Below are 16488 nucleotides of genomic sequence, written 5' to 3' on the forward strand. Positions count from 1 at the left end.
TCCTGGTGTTTTCTGTGGGAAACTGGTCCAAATGGCTCTTTGAGTATTTAAGGTTGCAGACCCCTGATCTAAGCTGTCGAACTGAGGCAACTTTAAGACTTGTGGATTTCAGCTCCCAGTAGTCCACAGGTCTTATGGATCAACTCCCAGAATTCTCCAGCCAGCATGGCAGGCTAGGGAATTCCAGGAGTTGAAATCCACAGGTCTTCAAGTTGCCAAGGTTAATCTAATTGTTTCATTGGTAATTTTGCTATAGGAATTATTATTTAAAACCATGTTGGAGTGACTTTCTTGATTGGTCTTGACTCATTTCATCTTTTCTCATATTTCTCCAGGATGAAAGAGAAAAGCTCTAAGAAAAGGGATTGGTAGGCTGTTGCGTTAAACACATTAAAACATTGGAGAAAAATAATGTGACTTTTTTTGTGTGTTTGCTTTGGCAGAACGATGTTCCAGGAATGCTGGCCTACAGTTTAAAGCTTTGCATGTCTTTGATGCAAAATAAACAGTTCCGCAATCAAGTGTTGAGAGTTTTGGTGAAAATTTACATGAATCTGGAGAAGCCCGATTTCATCAACGTGTGCCAGGTGGGTTGTGTAGATGCTTGTGCAAAGGTGAGAGGGGTGGATGAGATGGAGGTTGTTCAGATAATGTCATGGGTATACAGGTACTCCTTGATTTATGACTGCAATTGAGCCCAAAATTTCCATTGCTAAAAAAAAAAGATGTTAAGTGAATTTTGCCCCATTTTACGACTTTGCCCTATTTGTTAAGTAAATTGCTGCATTTGTTAAATTAGGAACACGGTTGTGAATTGACTGACCACCCAGGACATTGCAACTATCATAAATATTAGTTAGTTGCCAAGTGTCTGGGGACGCTGCAATGGTCATAAGCATGAAAAACGGTCATACGTCACTTTTTTCAGGGCTGTTGTAAGTTCAGATGGTCACTAAACGGTTGTAAGTGGAGGACTACCTGTAATAATACAACAAAAACATTCTATTTGGGATGTTTATATTCGCAATATTCTCACCACCTAAAAAATTAGATTGAAGGCTGTGTTTTAGAACTGGGCACAGCCGTCATTTAAGTTCCCTTAATTTTAAGCATGCCTCTTTTAATTCCTTCCAATGACCAAAATGATAAACAGACAGGCAGACAAGATAGATAAATAAATAGATATAAATCAGGGGTCTCCAACCTAGGCAACTTTAAGACTTGTGGACTTCAACTCCCAGAATTCCACAGTCAGCTTTGCTGGCTGTGGAATTCTGGGAGTTGAAGTCCACAAGTCTTAAAGTTGCCAAGGTTGGAGACCCCTGATATAGATGATAGAGAGAGATAAGAGATAATAGATGGTTGTAGACAGACAGAGACAGACAAACAGACATAGATAGTCTTATCATCAATCTATTTATTTATCATTGTATCTTTCTCCCTCTCTCTTTGACTTACAACAGTTCATTTAATAACCGTTCAAAGTTACAGTGGCATTGAAAAAAAGCGACATGACCCTTTCTCACACTTATGACCATTGCAGCATCTCCACGGTCACATGATCAGAATTCAGATACTTGTCCACCGTTTCATATTTATGACGGTTGCAGACTCCTGGGGGTCACGCCATCCCCTTTTGGGATCTTCTGACAAGCCAAATTCACTTAACAACTGTGTGACTATCATAACCGTGGTGATTCACTTAACAACATTGGCAAGAAAGGTCGTTCAACGGCACCATTCACTTAACCAACGTTTCACCGAACAACAGAAACGTTGGGACTCCATTGCAGTCGTAAGTCGAGGGCTGCCTGTATCGCTTTTGGCTCCTTCCCTCTAAAGCATGGGTGGTGTCCAACCTTTTGGCTTGTCTGGGTCACATGGGAGTGAAGAGGAATTGGTCTGGGTCGCATGTGACCGCGGGGATAATGAAAAAGGTTGTAAGTATGAAAACCAGTCATAAGTCACTTTTTTCAGTGCCATCGTAACATTAGGAGGTGCGGTGGCGCAGTGGTGAGAGTGCAGTACTGCAGGCTACTTCTACTGACTGCCGGCTGCCTGCAATTTGGCAGTTCAAATCTCACCAGGCTCCAGGTTGACTCAGCCTTCCGTCCTTCCGAAATGGATAAAATGAGGACCCAGATTGTTGGGGACAAGAGGCTGACTCTGTAAACCACTTAGAGAGGGGCTGTAAACGCACTGTGAAGTATTTAAGTCTAAGTGCTAGTGCCCTTCCTTTCCTTTCCTTTCCTTTCCTTCCTTCCTTCCTTCCCCTCCCTCCTTTTTTTTTGAAAATATTTTTTATTTTTATTTTTCATCAACATATTTAAATGTACAGTCTTTTATTCATCCTTATACATTGTTGGTTCATCTTATTCTTCAACTTCTATTAGCTAATCAATGAATTGTTCAGGTCTGCTCTTTTACCATTTCCTTCCTTTGTTTTACTACAACCTTTCCTTTTTCTCTTCCCTTCTTTCTCCTCTTTTCTTTCTACTTTCCTCATTCCTCCTCTCCTTTCCTTTTTTACTTCTTTTCCCCTCTCCTCTCTTCTTTCTCCCCTTCTTACTCTCTCCTACTCTTCTTTCCCCTTCCTTCTTCCTCTCCTTTTCCCATTCTTCTTTTCTTTTCTTCTCACCTCCCAACTCCCCTACTTTCCCCTCTCTACTCCTCCCCTCTTTTCCATTCCCTTCTTGTTTCCTTTTTTAATTCTGTGGTGGAACAGTGGTTAGAATGCAGTATTGCAGGCTGACTCTGCCCACAGTAAGAAGTTCGAACCTGACCTGCTCAAGGTTGACTCAGCCTTCCGTCTTTCTGAGGTCGATAAAATGAGGAACCAGATTGTTGGGGGGGGCAAGAGGCTGACTCTGTAAACCGCTTAGAGTAGGGCTGTGAAGCGGAATATAAGTGCTATTGCTCTCTGACGGTCACTAAATGAATGGTTGTAATTCGAAGACGACCTCTGAGGGGTAAGACGTCACTGCTGACGACTTCTGAAACTCGGTCTTTGGCCTCCCTCTTGCAGTGTCTCATTTTCTTGGATGACCCACAAGCCGTGAGCGACATCCTGGAGAAGTTAGTGAAGGAGGACAACCTCCTCATGGCTTACCAGATCTGTTTCGACTTGTACGAGAGCGCCAGCCAGCAGTTCCTCTCCTCGGTGATCCAGAACCTCCGCAGCGTTGGTACCCCCATCGCTTCCGTGCCCGGATCTACCAACACGGGGACGGTGCCCGTGCCCGAAAAAGAAGGGTGAGACATACATCCTTACATAACCCATCGTGCTGTACCCTTTCAGGATGAGCAACATTGTGCAAACGGCAGGAAAAAGGGGTACAGGGGTCTGTTCTGCCCCAGCTACGGACCCCAAAGAACGCAGCACACACAAAGTCTGTACAAACCTTAGTTTACTAAATTAAATCAGTCTTTTCCAAACAAAGGCTGTTAATTAACTTTCTTAACAGCCTACAAAAATCCAAAGAATAAATAATCTTAATCTTACTATGATTGGCAGAAAGCCCAGAAGCAATTTGCAGAGAACTAAGATCAGGACGCGAAGGAGAGTGAATGAAGTTGTTCCCTGCAAATTGCTTCAGTTGGCGTTCCTCCTTAAATAGGCTAAGGGAGTGGCCAATTAGCCCCAAGCCTTCCTCCCGAGGAGACCTCCTCCTGAGGAGCCTCTCCTGCCTTTTGGCTGCTCTGCGCGCCCGTGCATCGAGAAGAGGCTCCTCCTCTTCTTCCTCTTCACTTATGGGAGCTTCTGGAGGTTCTGAAGGCCCTGGCTGAATCCCCACCTCTGGCACCACATCTTCTCCAGCCTCCTCACTGTCCGACTCGAGTGCCAGCTGCACAGGCTGCTGGCGCAGCACCACACCAACCTCCTCGCTGTCGGAATCAGCTACCAGCTGCACAGGCCGCGTACGGGCCACAACACAGGGTCACCTGTTTAATTGCAGCTGTGGAAGATGCAAATTAGCTCGTTAAGGGGTAGTCCTCGACTTACAAGTGAGCCCAAAAAATTGATGTTGCTAAGTGAGACATTTCTTAAGGGGTTTTGCCCCATTTTACGACCCTTCTTGCTACGTTTGTTAAGCGAATCGTTGCAGTTGTTAAAATTAGTCACACGGTCGTTAAAGTGAATCTGGTTTCCTCGTTGACTTGCCTTGTCAGGACGTCGCAAAGGGGAGATCACATGACACACACCCCTTCCCGGGACCGTCATAAATGTGAATCAGTTGCCAAGCATCTGAATTTTTGATCACGTGATCACAGGGGATGCTGCAACGGTCACAAGTCTGAAAAATTGTCACTTTTTCGGTCCCGTTGTAAGTTTTGAACGGTCACTAAGTGAACTGTTGTAAGTGGAGGACTACCTGTATTGTCTCTAAATCAACTTACTGGTCTTGTTTCTTGGGCTTTTTTTTTTTTTCTTTCTTTCCACGTGCTACTTTGCTGACTGAGGTAATTATAATCAGCAAAATCTCTTGGTTTAATTTGTTTTGTTTTTTGTTTTTGCAAAAAGTTTTTTTATTTTTATTTTTCTCAACACACAAATTACATCTTTTTGGAACAGCCCTGATCCGCTCATCGATTTATACATTTTTCCCCCCATCTTTAACAAGATTTTATATATTCTATTTTGCCATAACGCTTATTTCTTAATCTTAAATCACCTATCTCAACTAATACCATCTTTTAAAAAAATTACTCAAGTTTACTTAATCAAAACATTTACCTTTCTATTAACCCCACTTAAATCTTAATTCAATTAATACCTCATAGTACATTTCACAATTCTTACCTTAAATCCTCACTATTAACAATACCTAATCTTAAATCACCTATCTCCCCTATTACCATCTTATAAAAAGTTAACTCTTATTTATTTAATCAAAACAATTACCCTTCTATTAACCCACTTTCGATCTCAATTTAACTCATAATACATTTAACAATTCTTAGCCTAAATCTCTTGGTTTAATATTTTAAAATGCCATTGGGGAGCGCATGAGTTGCCTTTTTTTAGGTTGCCATCAAGAGTGTTGATATAAATCAGAGGCCTTCAAACATGGCAGCTTTAAGACTTGTGGACTTCAACTCCCAGAATTCTCCAGCCAGCTATGCTCTATGTCAGAAGTCTTCAAACATGGCCGCTTTAAGATTTGTGGACTTCAACTCCCAGAATTCTCCAGCCAGCTATGCTCTATGTCAGAAGTCTTCAAACATGGCCGCTTTAAGACTTGTGGACTTCAACTCCCAGAATTCTCCAGCCAGCTATGCTCTATGTCAGAGGCCTTCAAACATGGCCGCTTTAAGATTTGTGGACTTCAACTCCCAGAATTCTCCAGCCAGCTAGGCTCTATGTCAGAGGCCTTCAAACATGGCCGCTTTAAGACTTGTGGACTTCAACTCCCAGAATTCTCCAGCCAGCTAGGCTCTATGTCAGAAGTCTTCAAACATGGCCGCTTTAAGACTTGTGGACTTCAACTCCCAGAATTCTCCAGCCAGCTATGCTCTATGTCAGAGGCCTTGAAACATGGCCGCTTTAAGACTTGTGGACTTCAACTCCCAGAATTCTCCAGCCAGCTATGCTCTATGTCAGAGGCCTTCAAACATGGCAGCTTTAAGACTTGTGGACTTCAACTCCCAGAATTCTCCAGCCAGCTATGCTCTATGTCAGAGGCCTTCAAACATGGCCGCTTTAAGACTTGTGGACTTCAACTCCCAGAATTCTCCAGCCAGCTATGCTCTATGTCAGAGGCCTTGAAACATGGCCGCTTTAAGACTTGTGGACTTCAACTCCCAGAATTCTCCAGCCAGCTATGCTCTATGTCAGAGGCCTTCAAACATGGCAGCTTTAAGACTTGGGGACTTCAACTCCCAGAATTCTCCAGTCAGCTATGCTGGCTGGAGAATTCTGGGAGTTGAAGTCCCCAAGTCTTAAAGCTGCCAAGTTTGGGGACTCCTGCCTTATACCATTTCAAACAAGTGACTGTCCAATCTCTCCACAACTTCTGGTGGCAAGTCGTTCCACTGTTTAATTGTCCTCCCTGTCAGGAAGCTTCTCCTTCATTCCAGGTTGCTCCTCTCCTTAACAACCGTTGCAGCAGCCCCACAATCACGTGATTAATATTCAGACGCTTGGCCACCGACTCATATTTATGACGGTCGCAATGTCCCGGGGTCAGGTGATCCCCTTTTGCGACCTTCTGACGAGCAGAGTCAACAAGGAAGCCAGATTCACTGAACAACAGATTTCCTGACTTGACGGCAGTGATTCACATAACAACCCTGGGCCAGAGAGGTCGTAAAAGGGGGCAAAATTCATTGGGACAAATGACTCGCTGGGCAACAGAAATGTTGGGCTCAATTGTGGTCGTATGTCGAAGACTACCTGTAAGGTCAACAGCAGCTTCTACCTTCCCCAGGTGGAGTTTGTACATCCGACTTGAAGCAGGCTAACAGAACAGCCGCCGTGTTCGTTTAACGACTCTTCGACTCTAAGTTCGTTTCCAACTCTATTAATCTAAGGAGAACAGATTAATAGAGTTGGAAGGGACCTTGAAGGTCATCTAGTCCAACCCCCCACCCAAGCAGGAGACCCTCCGATTGAAGTTTGATATAAATGGCCTCTAGTAACAGAATAACATAGTTGGAAGGGACCTAGGAGGTCATCTAGTCCAGCCCCCTTCTCAAGGCGAGTAGGATGGCTTATTCCTTCAAAGGGGGGGGGGGCGCTAATAAAAGATTTAGGCCTCTATTTTTTTATTTTTTTTTTCGTCTCCTCAGGACAATCCGGGGAACAGCCAGAGAGCAAACGAGATTTTGTTTTTGTTTTTCAGAGAGTTGATGGAGACGGAAGAGAAGAAAGGCAGCCCCGTCGCTTCCGTGAAGTCAGCTCAGGCGGTAAGTGTCATCGTATAAAATTTACTCCCAGCTTCCTCTTCGTGATCCCACACGGCCTGTTAAACTACAGACATAAGGCCACAGTTGGGCCCAAAATTTCTGCGGCCGAGCGAGCCAGTTGTTCAGTGAGTCTCACACCCAATTACAAGACCTTTGTTTTTTGTTTTTTCCCATGGTTGTTAAATGAATCGCATGGTTATTAAACAAGACTGCCTCCCCCCCCCAAACAATTTTGCTCGCCAAAAGCCGGCTAGGAAGGTCACAAAACGGCAATCACGTTGCTCCCCAGATGCAGCAACCATCGTAAGTACATGCCAGTTTCCAAGCATCTGAATTTTGATGACCGTGTAGATGCTGCAATGGTTTTAAGTGCGAGGACCGGTCAGAAATCACTTATTTTTGCAGTGCTGTTGCTAAGTGAATGGTCAGAAGTCGAGGATTGCCTGTATTGGGATCTGTTGAATGACCCTCCATTGGCTGAGTACAGACAACACTCCAGAGCTGTAAAACTGTAGTTGGCAATCATAGTTCTCTGACTTTCTTTGATCCCAAGTTCATCCAGTAAGGTTGGGCTCCTTTACTCAGGGAACGTCATTTTCAGGAGATTCTTTGAACTCATTCTGTCCCACCATCCCGCCCCACATCTGAACTTCAGGAAGGCCATCAAAATGTGCTCTCTTCAGGAAACCTTTGGGACAGACGGTGTCTTGAGATGTGGGGTCCTTGGTGCTGTCTGGGCTTGGTAGTTTTCTTGCAGACATCTCATTATTATTATTATTATTTTATTTGATTTATATGCTGCCCTTCTCCGGAGACTCAGGGCGGCTTACAGTGCGTTAAGCAATAGCCTTCATACTTTTGTATATTTTATACAAAGTCAGCTTATTGCCCCCACAAACTGGGTCCTCAATTTACCTACCTTAGAAAGGATGGAAGGCTGAGTCAACCTTGAGCCTGGTGAGATTCGATCTTACTTTAATTGCAGACAGCTGGTGTTAAATTATAGTGCTTCTGTCTGTTGAGCTAAACCAGTTACCAAACTATGTAACTGTTCTGGCCCATCAGCGGCCTGTGTGGATTGTAGCTGATTCTGACAGCGAGGAGGCTGGTGTGGTGCTGCGTCAGCAGCCTGTGCAGCTGGCGCTCGAGTTGGACAGTGAGGAGGCTGGAGAAGATGTGGTGCCAGAGGCGGGGATTCCGCCAGGGCCTTCAGAACCTCCAAAAGCTCCCATAAGTGAAGAGGAGGAGCCTCTTCTCGATGCACGGGTGCGCAGAGCTGCCAAAAGGCAGGAGTGGCTCCTCAGGAGGAGGTCTCCTCGAGAGTAAGTCTTGGGGCTAATTGGCCACTCCCTTAGCCTATTTAAGGAGGAACTCCAACAGAAGCAATTTGCAGGGAACAACTTTAGTTCACTCTCCGTGTCTGGATTCTCTGCAAATTGCTTCTGGGCTTTCTGCCAACCATAGTAAGATTGTGATTACTTTATCTTTGGTTTCTTGTAGGCTGTTAAGAAAGTTTATTAACAGCCTTTGTTTTGAAAAAGACTGAGTTATTTTAGTAAATTCAGTTTTGTACAGACTTTGTGTGTGCTGTGTTCTTTGAGGTCCGTAGCTGGGGCAGAACAGTAACATCAGTGCTGGAAGGGGAAGGAGGCTTGCAGAAAGGAGGAAGGTGAAGACTGTGGAGTCCTTGGTGCTCTCAGAGCTTGGTGCTTTTCTTGCAGACGTTCCATGACCCAACTAGCTAACATCATCAGTACTAGTACTAGTTTAGTAATGAACCTCTGCAGGAAAATAAACCAGCGTCAGAGAATGCCGAGGACCCCACAGTCCTCCTCCACTCCGCAAATTCCAGTCCCTTCCAGCACTGATGCTGTTGCCTAGTTGGGTAATAAAACTTCTGCAAGAAAACAAACCAAGCTCCAAGAGTACCAAGGACCCCCACAGTCCTCCCCCTTCTCTTCCTCCTCCTCTGCAGACCTCCCTCTCTTCTAATACTGATGATGTTACCTCGTTTGGTAATGAAATGTCTACAAGAAAGCAAACTAAGCTCAGAGAGCACCAAGAACCTCACAGTCCTCCTCCCCCTTCCTCCACCTCCTCTCTGCAAACCACTCTCCCTTTTTCACTGATGATGTTACCTCGTTTGGTAGTGAGACATCTTCAAGAAAACAACCAAGCACAGAGAACACCAATGACCCCCACAGCTCAACCCTGAGCTAAAATCCTCTTCTGCCATTGTCTTGAAGTGTTCCCTCTTGAGGTGTGGTGTTCTGTTTTCCGTTTGACTTCCTTAATTGTTCCTGGGACAGATTTGTGAGTTGGTTGTTAACCTTATAGAAAAGGATATGGATGTCGAAACGTAAATCAGCTTCGATACTCCCCTGGGGTAATTGCACTTAATTAGAGACAGATGGATCTTGTTTTCCATGCTGTATACTTTAAAGAAAGAAAACCCGAAATATATTCTAAGAAACATTTTATTATAAAGAAACAAAACAAACTTACTAACTACATCATTACCGGCAGTTTTATAACACAGATAGACAAAGGAAAAAGTAAGTCAGGAAGTTTTCTCCTCAAACTTGGACATGCGCCGTAGCTCAGAAATCACAAGACAGTCTTATCTCTGTTGCTACAGAGACGTGATAAAGTTCTCTGGCAGGCTACAGTAAGTCTTAGGATGGAAGCTCGGCTGGCAAACACAGAACGCAGTGACAATGGAAGCCACTCTTGAGTCAATGAATACTGGAGGGACATGTTGTGGCTCCGTTACCTGAGCCTATGTCATCGGCAGGAGAGGACTCCGAGAGTGAAGGAGAGGAGTTGGCAAGGCCTCCCTCTCCAGGACCCTCCTCTCTGGCAGTGCCTTCGGTGTCCGCCGAAGGGCAAGAGATAGGGCCGGGGCCAAGCACGTCCACGCAGCCACAGGTGGACAGTGATGAGGGTAATGAGTCTTGGCTGGATCCACGCCAGTGTCGCAGAGATAAGCGCGCGCAACAGAAGAAAAGGTGTGCCCGAGATTAAGCTGAGTCACTGGACCACACCCCACAGGGTATAAAAGGGAGCGTGGTGGTCACTCTAACCTTGTGACGAACAAAGCTGAAAGCTTCCACGCCATTCTGCATTGCCGGACTTTTTGCTATAGACTTTGCTGGATTATCTCTGGACTTGATTGACTCTGTAATTATTGAGCTGTTTCTTTTGATGTATCAGAAGCGGAGAGAAGTTATCTCTCCTCTTCGTAAGTAATAAACTCTTGGCAGGCAGCCACTAGGTTGTTGCCAAGTTCTGTTATCATAAGGAAAAGGATTTTGCTGGCTGGTTTGGTCTTTAACTCTTGAACGTCTGTTGGTGTGTGTGCGTGGGATTGGGGACAGAACAGGACATTGAAGCCCAGTGAATAAAGGAGATAAATAACTCTGTTTGTTCCCATATGTAGAGTCCCGGAACGAAAGACCAGATTCCAAAAATGATAAAGATTTTAAGTGGGGAAATGGCCATTGAATTGCACCTCCAGTTTTTAATACGAAACAACAACACGGACCTCATGATTCTTAAAAACACAAAGGTAAGGCCTCTTGTGTACGGGTGGGTGCATTTGTCCTCATTTTGGGACATGCCTGAAGGCTGAATAACAACACACTTTGAAAGATTTGCAGAAAGGTTGAAGATGCTGGCCCTGATGATGTTACCTAGTTTGGTAACGAGATGTCTGCCAGAAAACCACCACACTCAGAGAGCACCAAGGACCCCACAGTTTTGCTCCTCCTCCTCTCTGCAAACCCCTCTCACTTCTAGCACTGATAATACCTAGTTTGGTAATGAAACGTTTGCAAGAAAACCAAGCTCAGAGAGCGCCAAGGACCCCACAGTCCTCCCGCTCCTCTCTGCACACCCCATTCCCTTCTAGCACTGATGATGTTACGTAATTTGGTAATAAAACACCTGCAAGAAAAACCAAGCTCAGAGAGCTGATCTTGATGCTCAGTATGTCTAAATTCATCCATTTTTTTTCTTAGAAAAATCATTCCCTATTTATTAATTGAATTGTCCCAATAAAACATTTTAGCATAAAATAAGATGCTGTAAGGTAATTGTAACAGACCATTTTTAGCCTGAATATTAACGTCCTGGATTTACAGTTTTCAAAAATGTCTCTTCAATTCCCACCGTTTTCTCTTTTGAACTCCTTCATTTAGCTTTTCAAGTTTCAAGGGAGACCCAACCTTGTTTTGTGAAGTTTCCGAAAGATGCCCTAATTAATTCATGAGCCATGAGCCAAACTTCAAAAGAAACACAGACATTTATTAGGAGAATCACTTCGGCAATATTCGGATGCAATTAGAACTAATCCCACGTAGATTTACGTTCCCCTATGACCCTGTCTCTCCCTTCCTATGTCATAAACCACATTCTCCAATTAACCACTTTGGCTGGCTGTGAAACCCAACACTCTCCTACTGATTGCGGTAAGAAAGCATCTGTGGAATGTAGTTTCAGTTAGGGAAATCAATCAGCTCCATCAGTTCTCCCTCCCTCCTGCTCATGGCAACTTGAAAGCTTTGCAAGTTGACACCTGTATTTACAAATGATATTTTGCCAGCTCTGTTGTGTCCTTTGTGTCGCTATGACCTTCTGCTCTCCTCTTTCTCCAGGATGCGGTGCGGAATTCTGTGTGTCACACCGCCACAGTTATCGCCAATTCCTTCATGCATTGTGGAACAACTAGCGACCAGTTCCTTAGGTAATGGCACATAGCGGGGCAGGATAAGGTGTGTTGGACCGATGGAGGCTGGCAGAGACTTTGCATGTGAAACAGGAACAGACTTGATAGAACTTCTGGGTGGTGCATGGGTTGGATCTGTCTCTGTACAGTCATATCTTGTCACTCGACTGCTTCAGAACGAATCAAATTGAGTATTTGACACGTTTTGAAGCAGAAATCTTGTCTCAGTGCTCGTCTTTCTCCCGGTAGTCGACGCGCAAGGAAGAACTTGCTGATATCAGCTGCTTCATGACTGCATTTTCATCAGAGCCAAAAACTAGTGAAGCCAAAGAGATAAGCTGAGTGTCAGGGTTCCGACAAATGCCCTAATTAAATCGTGAGCCTCCAGACGTACCCAAATGAAGCCAACTTTGACCCACGTTACGGCCCTAATCCGTTCCCCCCTCCCCCCAGGGTGTGTCATCAATCACATTCGCCAACGGAGCAATTTGGTGGGTTGTAGAGATCACTCCCCTCCGCTGTGGGTAACCCTGGGAGACAGCCTTGAGAAAGATATGTCTGGAATGGGCTCCTGTCTTTGGCTGCCATGTTGCTTCTTCGGTTTTCCCATCCCCCTGCCTATGGCAACTCGAGAGCAGGCCACGGATGCTTTGCGAGTTGACACTGAGATCCCTTTGGCCTCAGTTGCTAACATCTAAGCACTGTTTGCCTCTTCTAAAAAACCCAGATTTAATTTTCCATTTCCTTTCCGCAGAGATAATTTGGAGTGGCTTGCGAGGGCTACTAACTGGGCCAAGTTTACTGCTACAGCCAGCCTTGGGGTCATTCATAAGGTAACAAAACCAAGTTTTTCGTTTTGATTTTTTTCCCCAGCTTCTCAATTCTGATCTAGCTTTCAGACAAGGAGGATTCAAGAGATCTTTCTCACATGATACGTAGTTAGAGTACTGTTGTGGTCCGCCAGCAGCCTGCGGAGCTGGCAGCGGAGTCGGACAGCGATGAGGCTGAGGAAGAACAGGGGCCAGTCCTGGAGGCTGGGAAAGGCCCGGATGAGGGCTCTGCATTGGAAGCAGAGATGGGGCCAGGGCCATCGGGGAGTGAGGTGCGGACCCTGGAGCCTCCAGAGGCTGACAGCAGAGAGGCAGAGGAACAGGAGGAGCCTGTTCCTAGTGCACACATGAGAAGAGCTGCCAGAAGGCAGGAGCAGCTCAAGCAAAGAGGACAAGTCGGGAGTAGGGTCAAGAGATGATTGGCCCTTCCCATAAGGCTTAAAACAGACCAGCAACGGCGTTTGGGCTTTGCCGGAAAATAACGTTGGTAGCTTCGTCTTCTCCTTCGTCTACATCTTGTATTTATTTTTGTATCTGTGACTTCTGAACGTTTGCCAAGAAAGGCCTTTGGCAGTTTGCCTAATTGGACCAAGGTTTGCGATAGGACTGAGGAATTTGTGTTGGGAGGAATTTGCTTTAATTTAGTTGAAAGACGCTGGGAATGAAGTAATTCTCAGCTGTTCGAATCAAGTTTGTTTGTTTTTTCACGGACTGATTTTCCTACTACTTAACTTGGGCCTGGGTCACAACAAGTACTATACACTTTGGCTTCATTGCACACCCCTTCATAATTTGGGAACTTGACGTACATTTATGGTGGAAAGAAATTTTACACGTCCACATGCGATGAGTGCATTTATATCTATGGGGATCCTGGGAGAATAAAAAAAAAAAGTTTTTAATGTGCCAGTTGTGATTGTTAGGAGAAAGCATATGGTTACAGGGTATAAGCAATTGCAGCTAGACCTCCGCAACAGAGCCAATTTTTAAAGAATTATTTCATAAACTCTAAACAAAGGAACAGTGCTGGTAATCTTGGTAGAGTTTTTGTTTTATCTTCTATTTAAGAAATGCCTTTTTGGCCCTACTTCTACCTATCAGATACGTTAACTTTAATACATTCCTTTTCCTCACAAGCGTTCAGTTTAGTTAACAAAACAAAGCAACAGGCCTGAAAACAGTGAAAATAATCGTCCCAAAGGTGCTTTTTCAGGAGGCAACTGGACTTTCTTGTTTTTTCTTTTGAAGACATTTCGCTTCTCATCCAAGAAGCTTCTTCAGCTCTAACAGGGTAGTGGGGAACGGAAGGATTTATACTCCTTGCAGACAAAGCTGGTCATTTGCATCCTTTGAGAGGTTTTATCTTTTAGCTATACTATTTGGGGTGAACCCCCTTTGAATGGTGTGGGAGTAGGAATGGATTTCCAGAGGAAAAAATTGCAGACTGCAAGAACCAGCAGCATCACTCAGGTGACCCTGAGGACACAGATAAATCTCCAAGTGGCCTCAATGACCCTCTCAAAGGATGGAAATGACCAGCTGTCTGCAAGGAATATAAATCCTTCCATTCCCCACTATCAGGTCAGAGCTGAAGAAGCTTCTTGGATGAGAAGCGAAACGTCTTCAAAAGAAAAAGAAAAGTCCAGTTGCCTCCTGAAAAAGCACCTTTGGGACAACCATGACTCGGATGATTGAGAATCTCTACAGACTTGTAGAGACCACACACACACAAAGGTTGAGGATGTATGTGGGTAACTTTATTGTCTTACATAGTGACATTATATAGTTTGTTACTTTCAAGTTACAGTGTACTTGGCAGCATCTCATTGGCTACAGAATCTTCCAGGTAACTAGAGTCTTTGGTTAAGCATTACTGCTTTGCTTAAGCACTTATAATGTTAGACTTTAATTAAAGTCTAATACACATATATCCCATTTCCTCTCCTACTGTTCCTCTTGTTTACAGAATTAGGGTCTTATCTTCTAAATGTAATTTCCTGGCGCTTACGTGCAAGTAACCTTCCTTATCTGAGGTTTGCCATCCAAGATAGAAAAATCCCTGCACATATGCAGATTGCAGATTCCTACACAGACTTTTATTGAAAATAATGATTTCAAAAACCTGTAGGTCATTTATTTAATGGCTTAATGACTCCTTGGATTTGTAAAGCTGCTCAACTCAAAAAAATAAAAGAATGATTCTCTTAAAAGCCACATTCAGCAAAGTAGCCATATATTGGCCAGGTGCCTGTCTAAAAAAGAAGACTTTTTTAGAAAAATGCTTGAAGGAGAAAGAGATTGACTTTTCACCGTCCTTCTGTTCTGTTCTGGTGGCTTCCTAGGGTCACGAGAAGGAAGCTCTTCAGCTGATGGCAACGTACCTGCCCAAAGACACGTCTCCAGGGTCTGCCTATCAGGAAGGGGGCGGCCTCTACGCCTTGGGCCTCATCCACGCCAACCATGGAGGCGACATCATCGACTACCTGCTGAACCAGCTGAAGAATGCCAGCAACGACGTACGTGCCACCATACCTAATGCAGCTCAAGGAGGCCCTTAGGCCAGGCAGCCTTGCATTCCTTGGGCTGCTGAGACTTGGCCTAAAGCTCTCTTCCCTATCCTGGAAATTAAAGGTGGAGAATAGACCTCTTAACTCGCAAAATCATTCAGGAGATCTAATGAGGGCTCCTTGAGGTTCTCTGAGCTTGTTTTCTTGCAGATGTTTCATGACTGAACTAGGGAACATCATTAGTACTAGAAAGGCGTGGGTTTTTCACTCATTTTATATTCTACCATGATGTCACCTAGTTTGGGTCATGGAACTTCTGCAAGAAAACACCTTAAGACCCCATAGTTCTCCTCCTCCTCTTCACAAACCCCACTCCCTTCTAGCACTGATGATGTTATCTAGTTGGGTAATGAAACATCTGCAAGAAAACAAGCCCAGAGAGCATCAAGGACCCTGCAGTCATCATCCTCCTCTCCATAGACACCACTTCCTTAAACCCCATTTCCTGTGTCTGATGAGGAGAACAGATCTTTCTCCTTCTGTCCTGGCCACTTTTTACAGAAGGCCCAACTGAAGAGTGTTTTAACAAACTGCATCACGGTTTGGTGTGGTGGCTGCAGTGCCTCAGATAGAAAGTCCCTACAGAGAGTGGCGAGGACAGCGGAGAAGATTATAGGAAGCTCGCTTCCCCTTATTCAGGCTGCTGATTGTAAGCACTATGTGCTTAGAGCTCGAAGTTTTGTTAGAGACTCCACACACCCACTTTAGGCCTGTTTCTGTTGCTCCCCTCTGGGAGGAGGCTTCGAAGGATTTCTAGTAGGACTTCCAGATTCTGTAACAGCTTTGTTCCCAATGGTCAGTGGTGGGTTGCTCCCGGTTCGGACGGGTTCGCAAGAACCTGTAGTAAAGCCAGTGGGAGACTCCTCCCACTGACCCGGACGTCATCAGAAGTGATCTGCGCAGTAAAGGTTAGTAGAACCCACCCCTGCCGATGGTGTCCGCCTGGTAAACTCGCAAGATTTGTTTTTCTCTCCATGTACATCTATACATACGAACTAGACTGTGTTGTTTCTCTGTCATGTGTGTGTATGTGCATAATGGTTGATTAGTGTACATATAAAGTGACAATAAAGTTTCTAGTTTTGTCCTATCCTATCCTATATCCTATCCCAGTGATGGCTAACCTTTTTGCCATCGCGTGCCAAGGGTGGGGGTGTTGCATGCGTGTGTGCCCACACCCATAATTCTATGCGCCCTGCCCCCGCGCATGCACGCATGACAAACCCCCCCCCCACGCTCCTGGCACGCGATATCACGGTATGGCCCGTTTTTTGCTCTCCCCAGCCTCCAGAGCCTTTCTAGGAGTGTGGGGAAGGCAAAAACAGCCTTCCTAGACTCCTAGAAGGCTGGGGAGAGCAAAATACGGGCCTTCCAATCTCACCAGAAGTTGGCAAACGGGCTGTTTCTGGCCTCTGGAGGGCCTCCAGGGGGTGGGGAAGGCCGTTTTTGCCCTCCCCAG

The 16488-nt window shown here is 45.0% G+C and overlaps 1 protein-coding gene across 1 annotated transcript in view; it reads left to right on the forward strand.

Moving 5' to 3' along the window:
* Positions 1-16488, forward strand: part of PSMD1 (proteasome 26S subunit, non-ATPase 1) — a 140364-nt gene that overhangs the window by 12959 nt on the left and 110917 nt on the right. The window contains exons 6-12 of the mRNA XM_087872018.1: positions 444-587; positions 3026-3252; positions 6843-6906; positions 10346-10474; positions 11562-11650; positions 12387-12465; positions 14805-14978. Of these exons, the coding sequence (XP_087728144.1) occupies positions 444-587; positions 3026-3252; positions 6843-6906; positions 10346-10474; positions 11562-11650; positions 12387-12465; positions 14805-14978 (906 nt within the window). The remainder of the gene's footprint in view (positions 1-443; positions 588-3025; positions 3253-6842; positions 6907-10345; positions 10475-11561; positions 11651-12386; positions 12466-14804; positions 14979-16488) is intronic.

The sequence above is a fragment of the Pantherophis guttatus genome, chromosome 6, assembly GCF_059756535.1.
Source record: "Pantherophis guttatus breed Tessera chromosome 6, ASM5975653v1, whole genome shotgun sequence".
In the NCBI taxonomy this organism is placed as follows: domain Eukaryota; kingdom Metazoa; phylum Chordata; class Lepidosauria; order Squamata; family Colubridae; genus Pantherophis; species Pantherophis guttatus.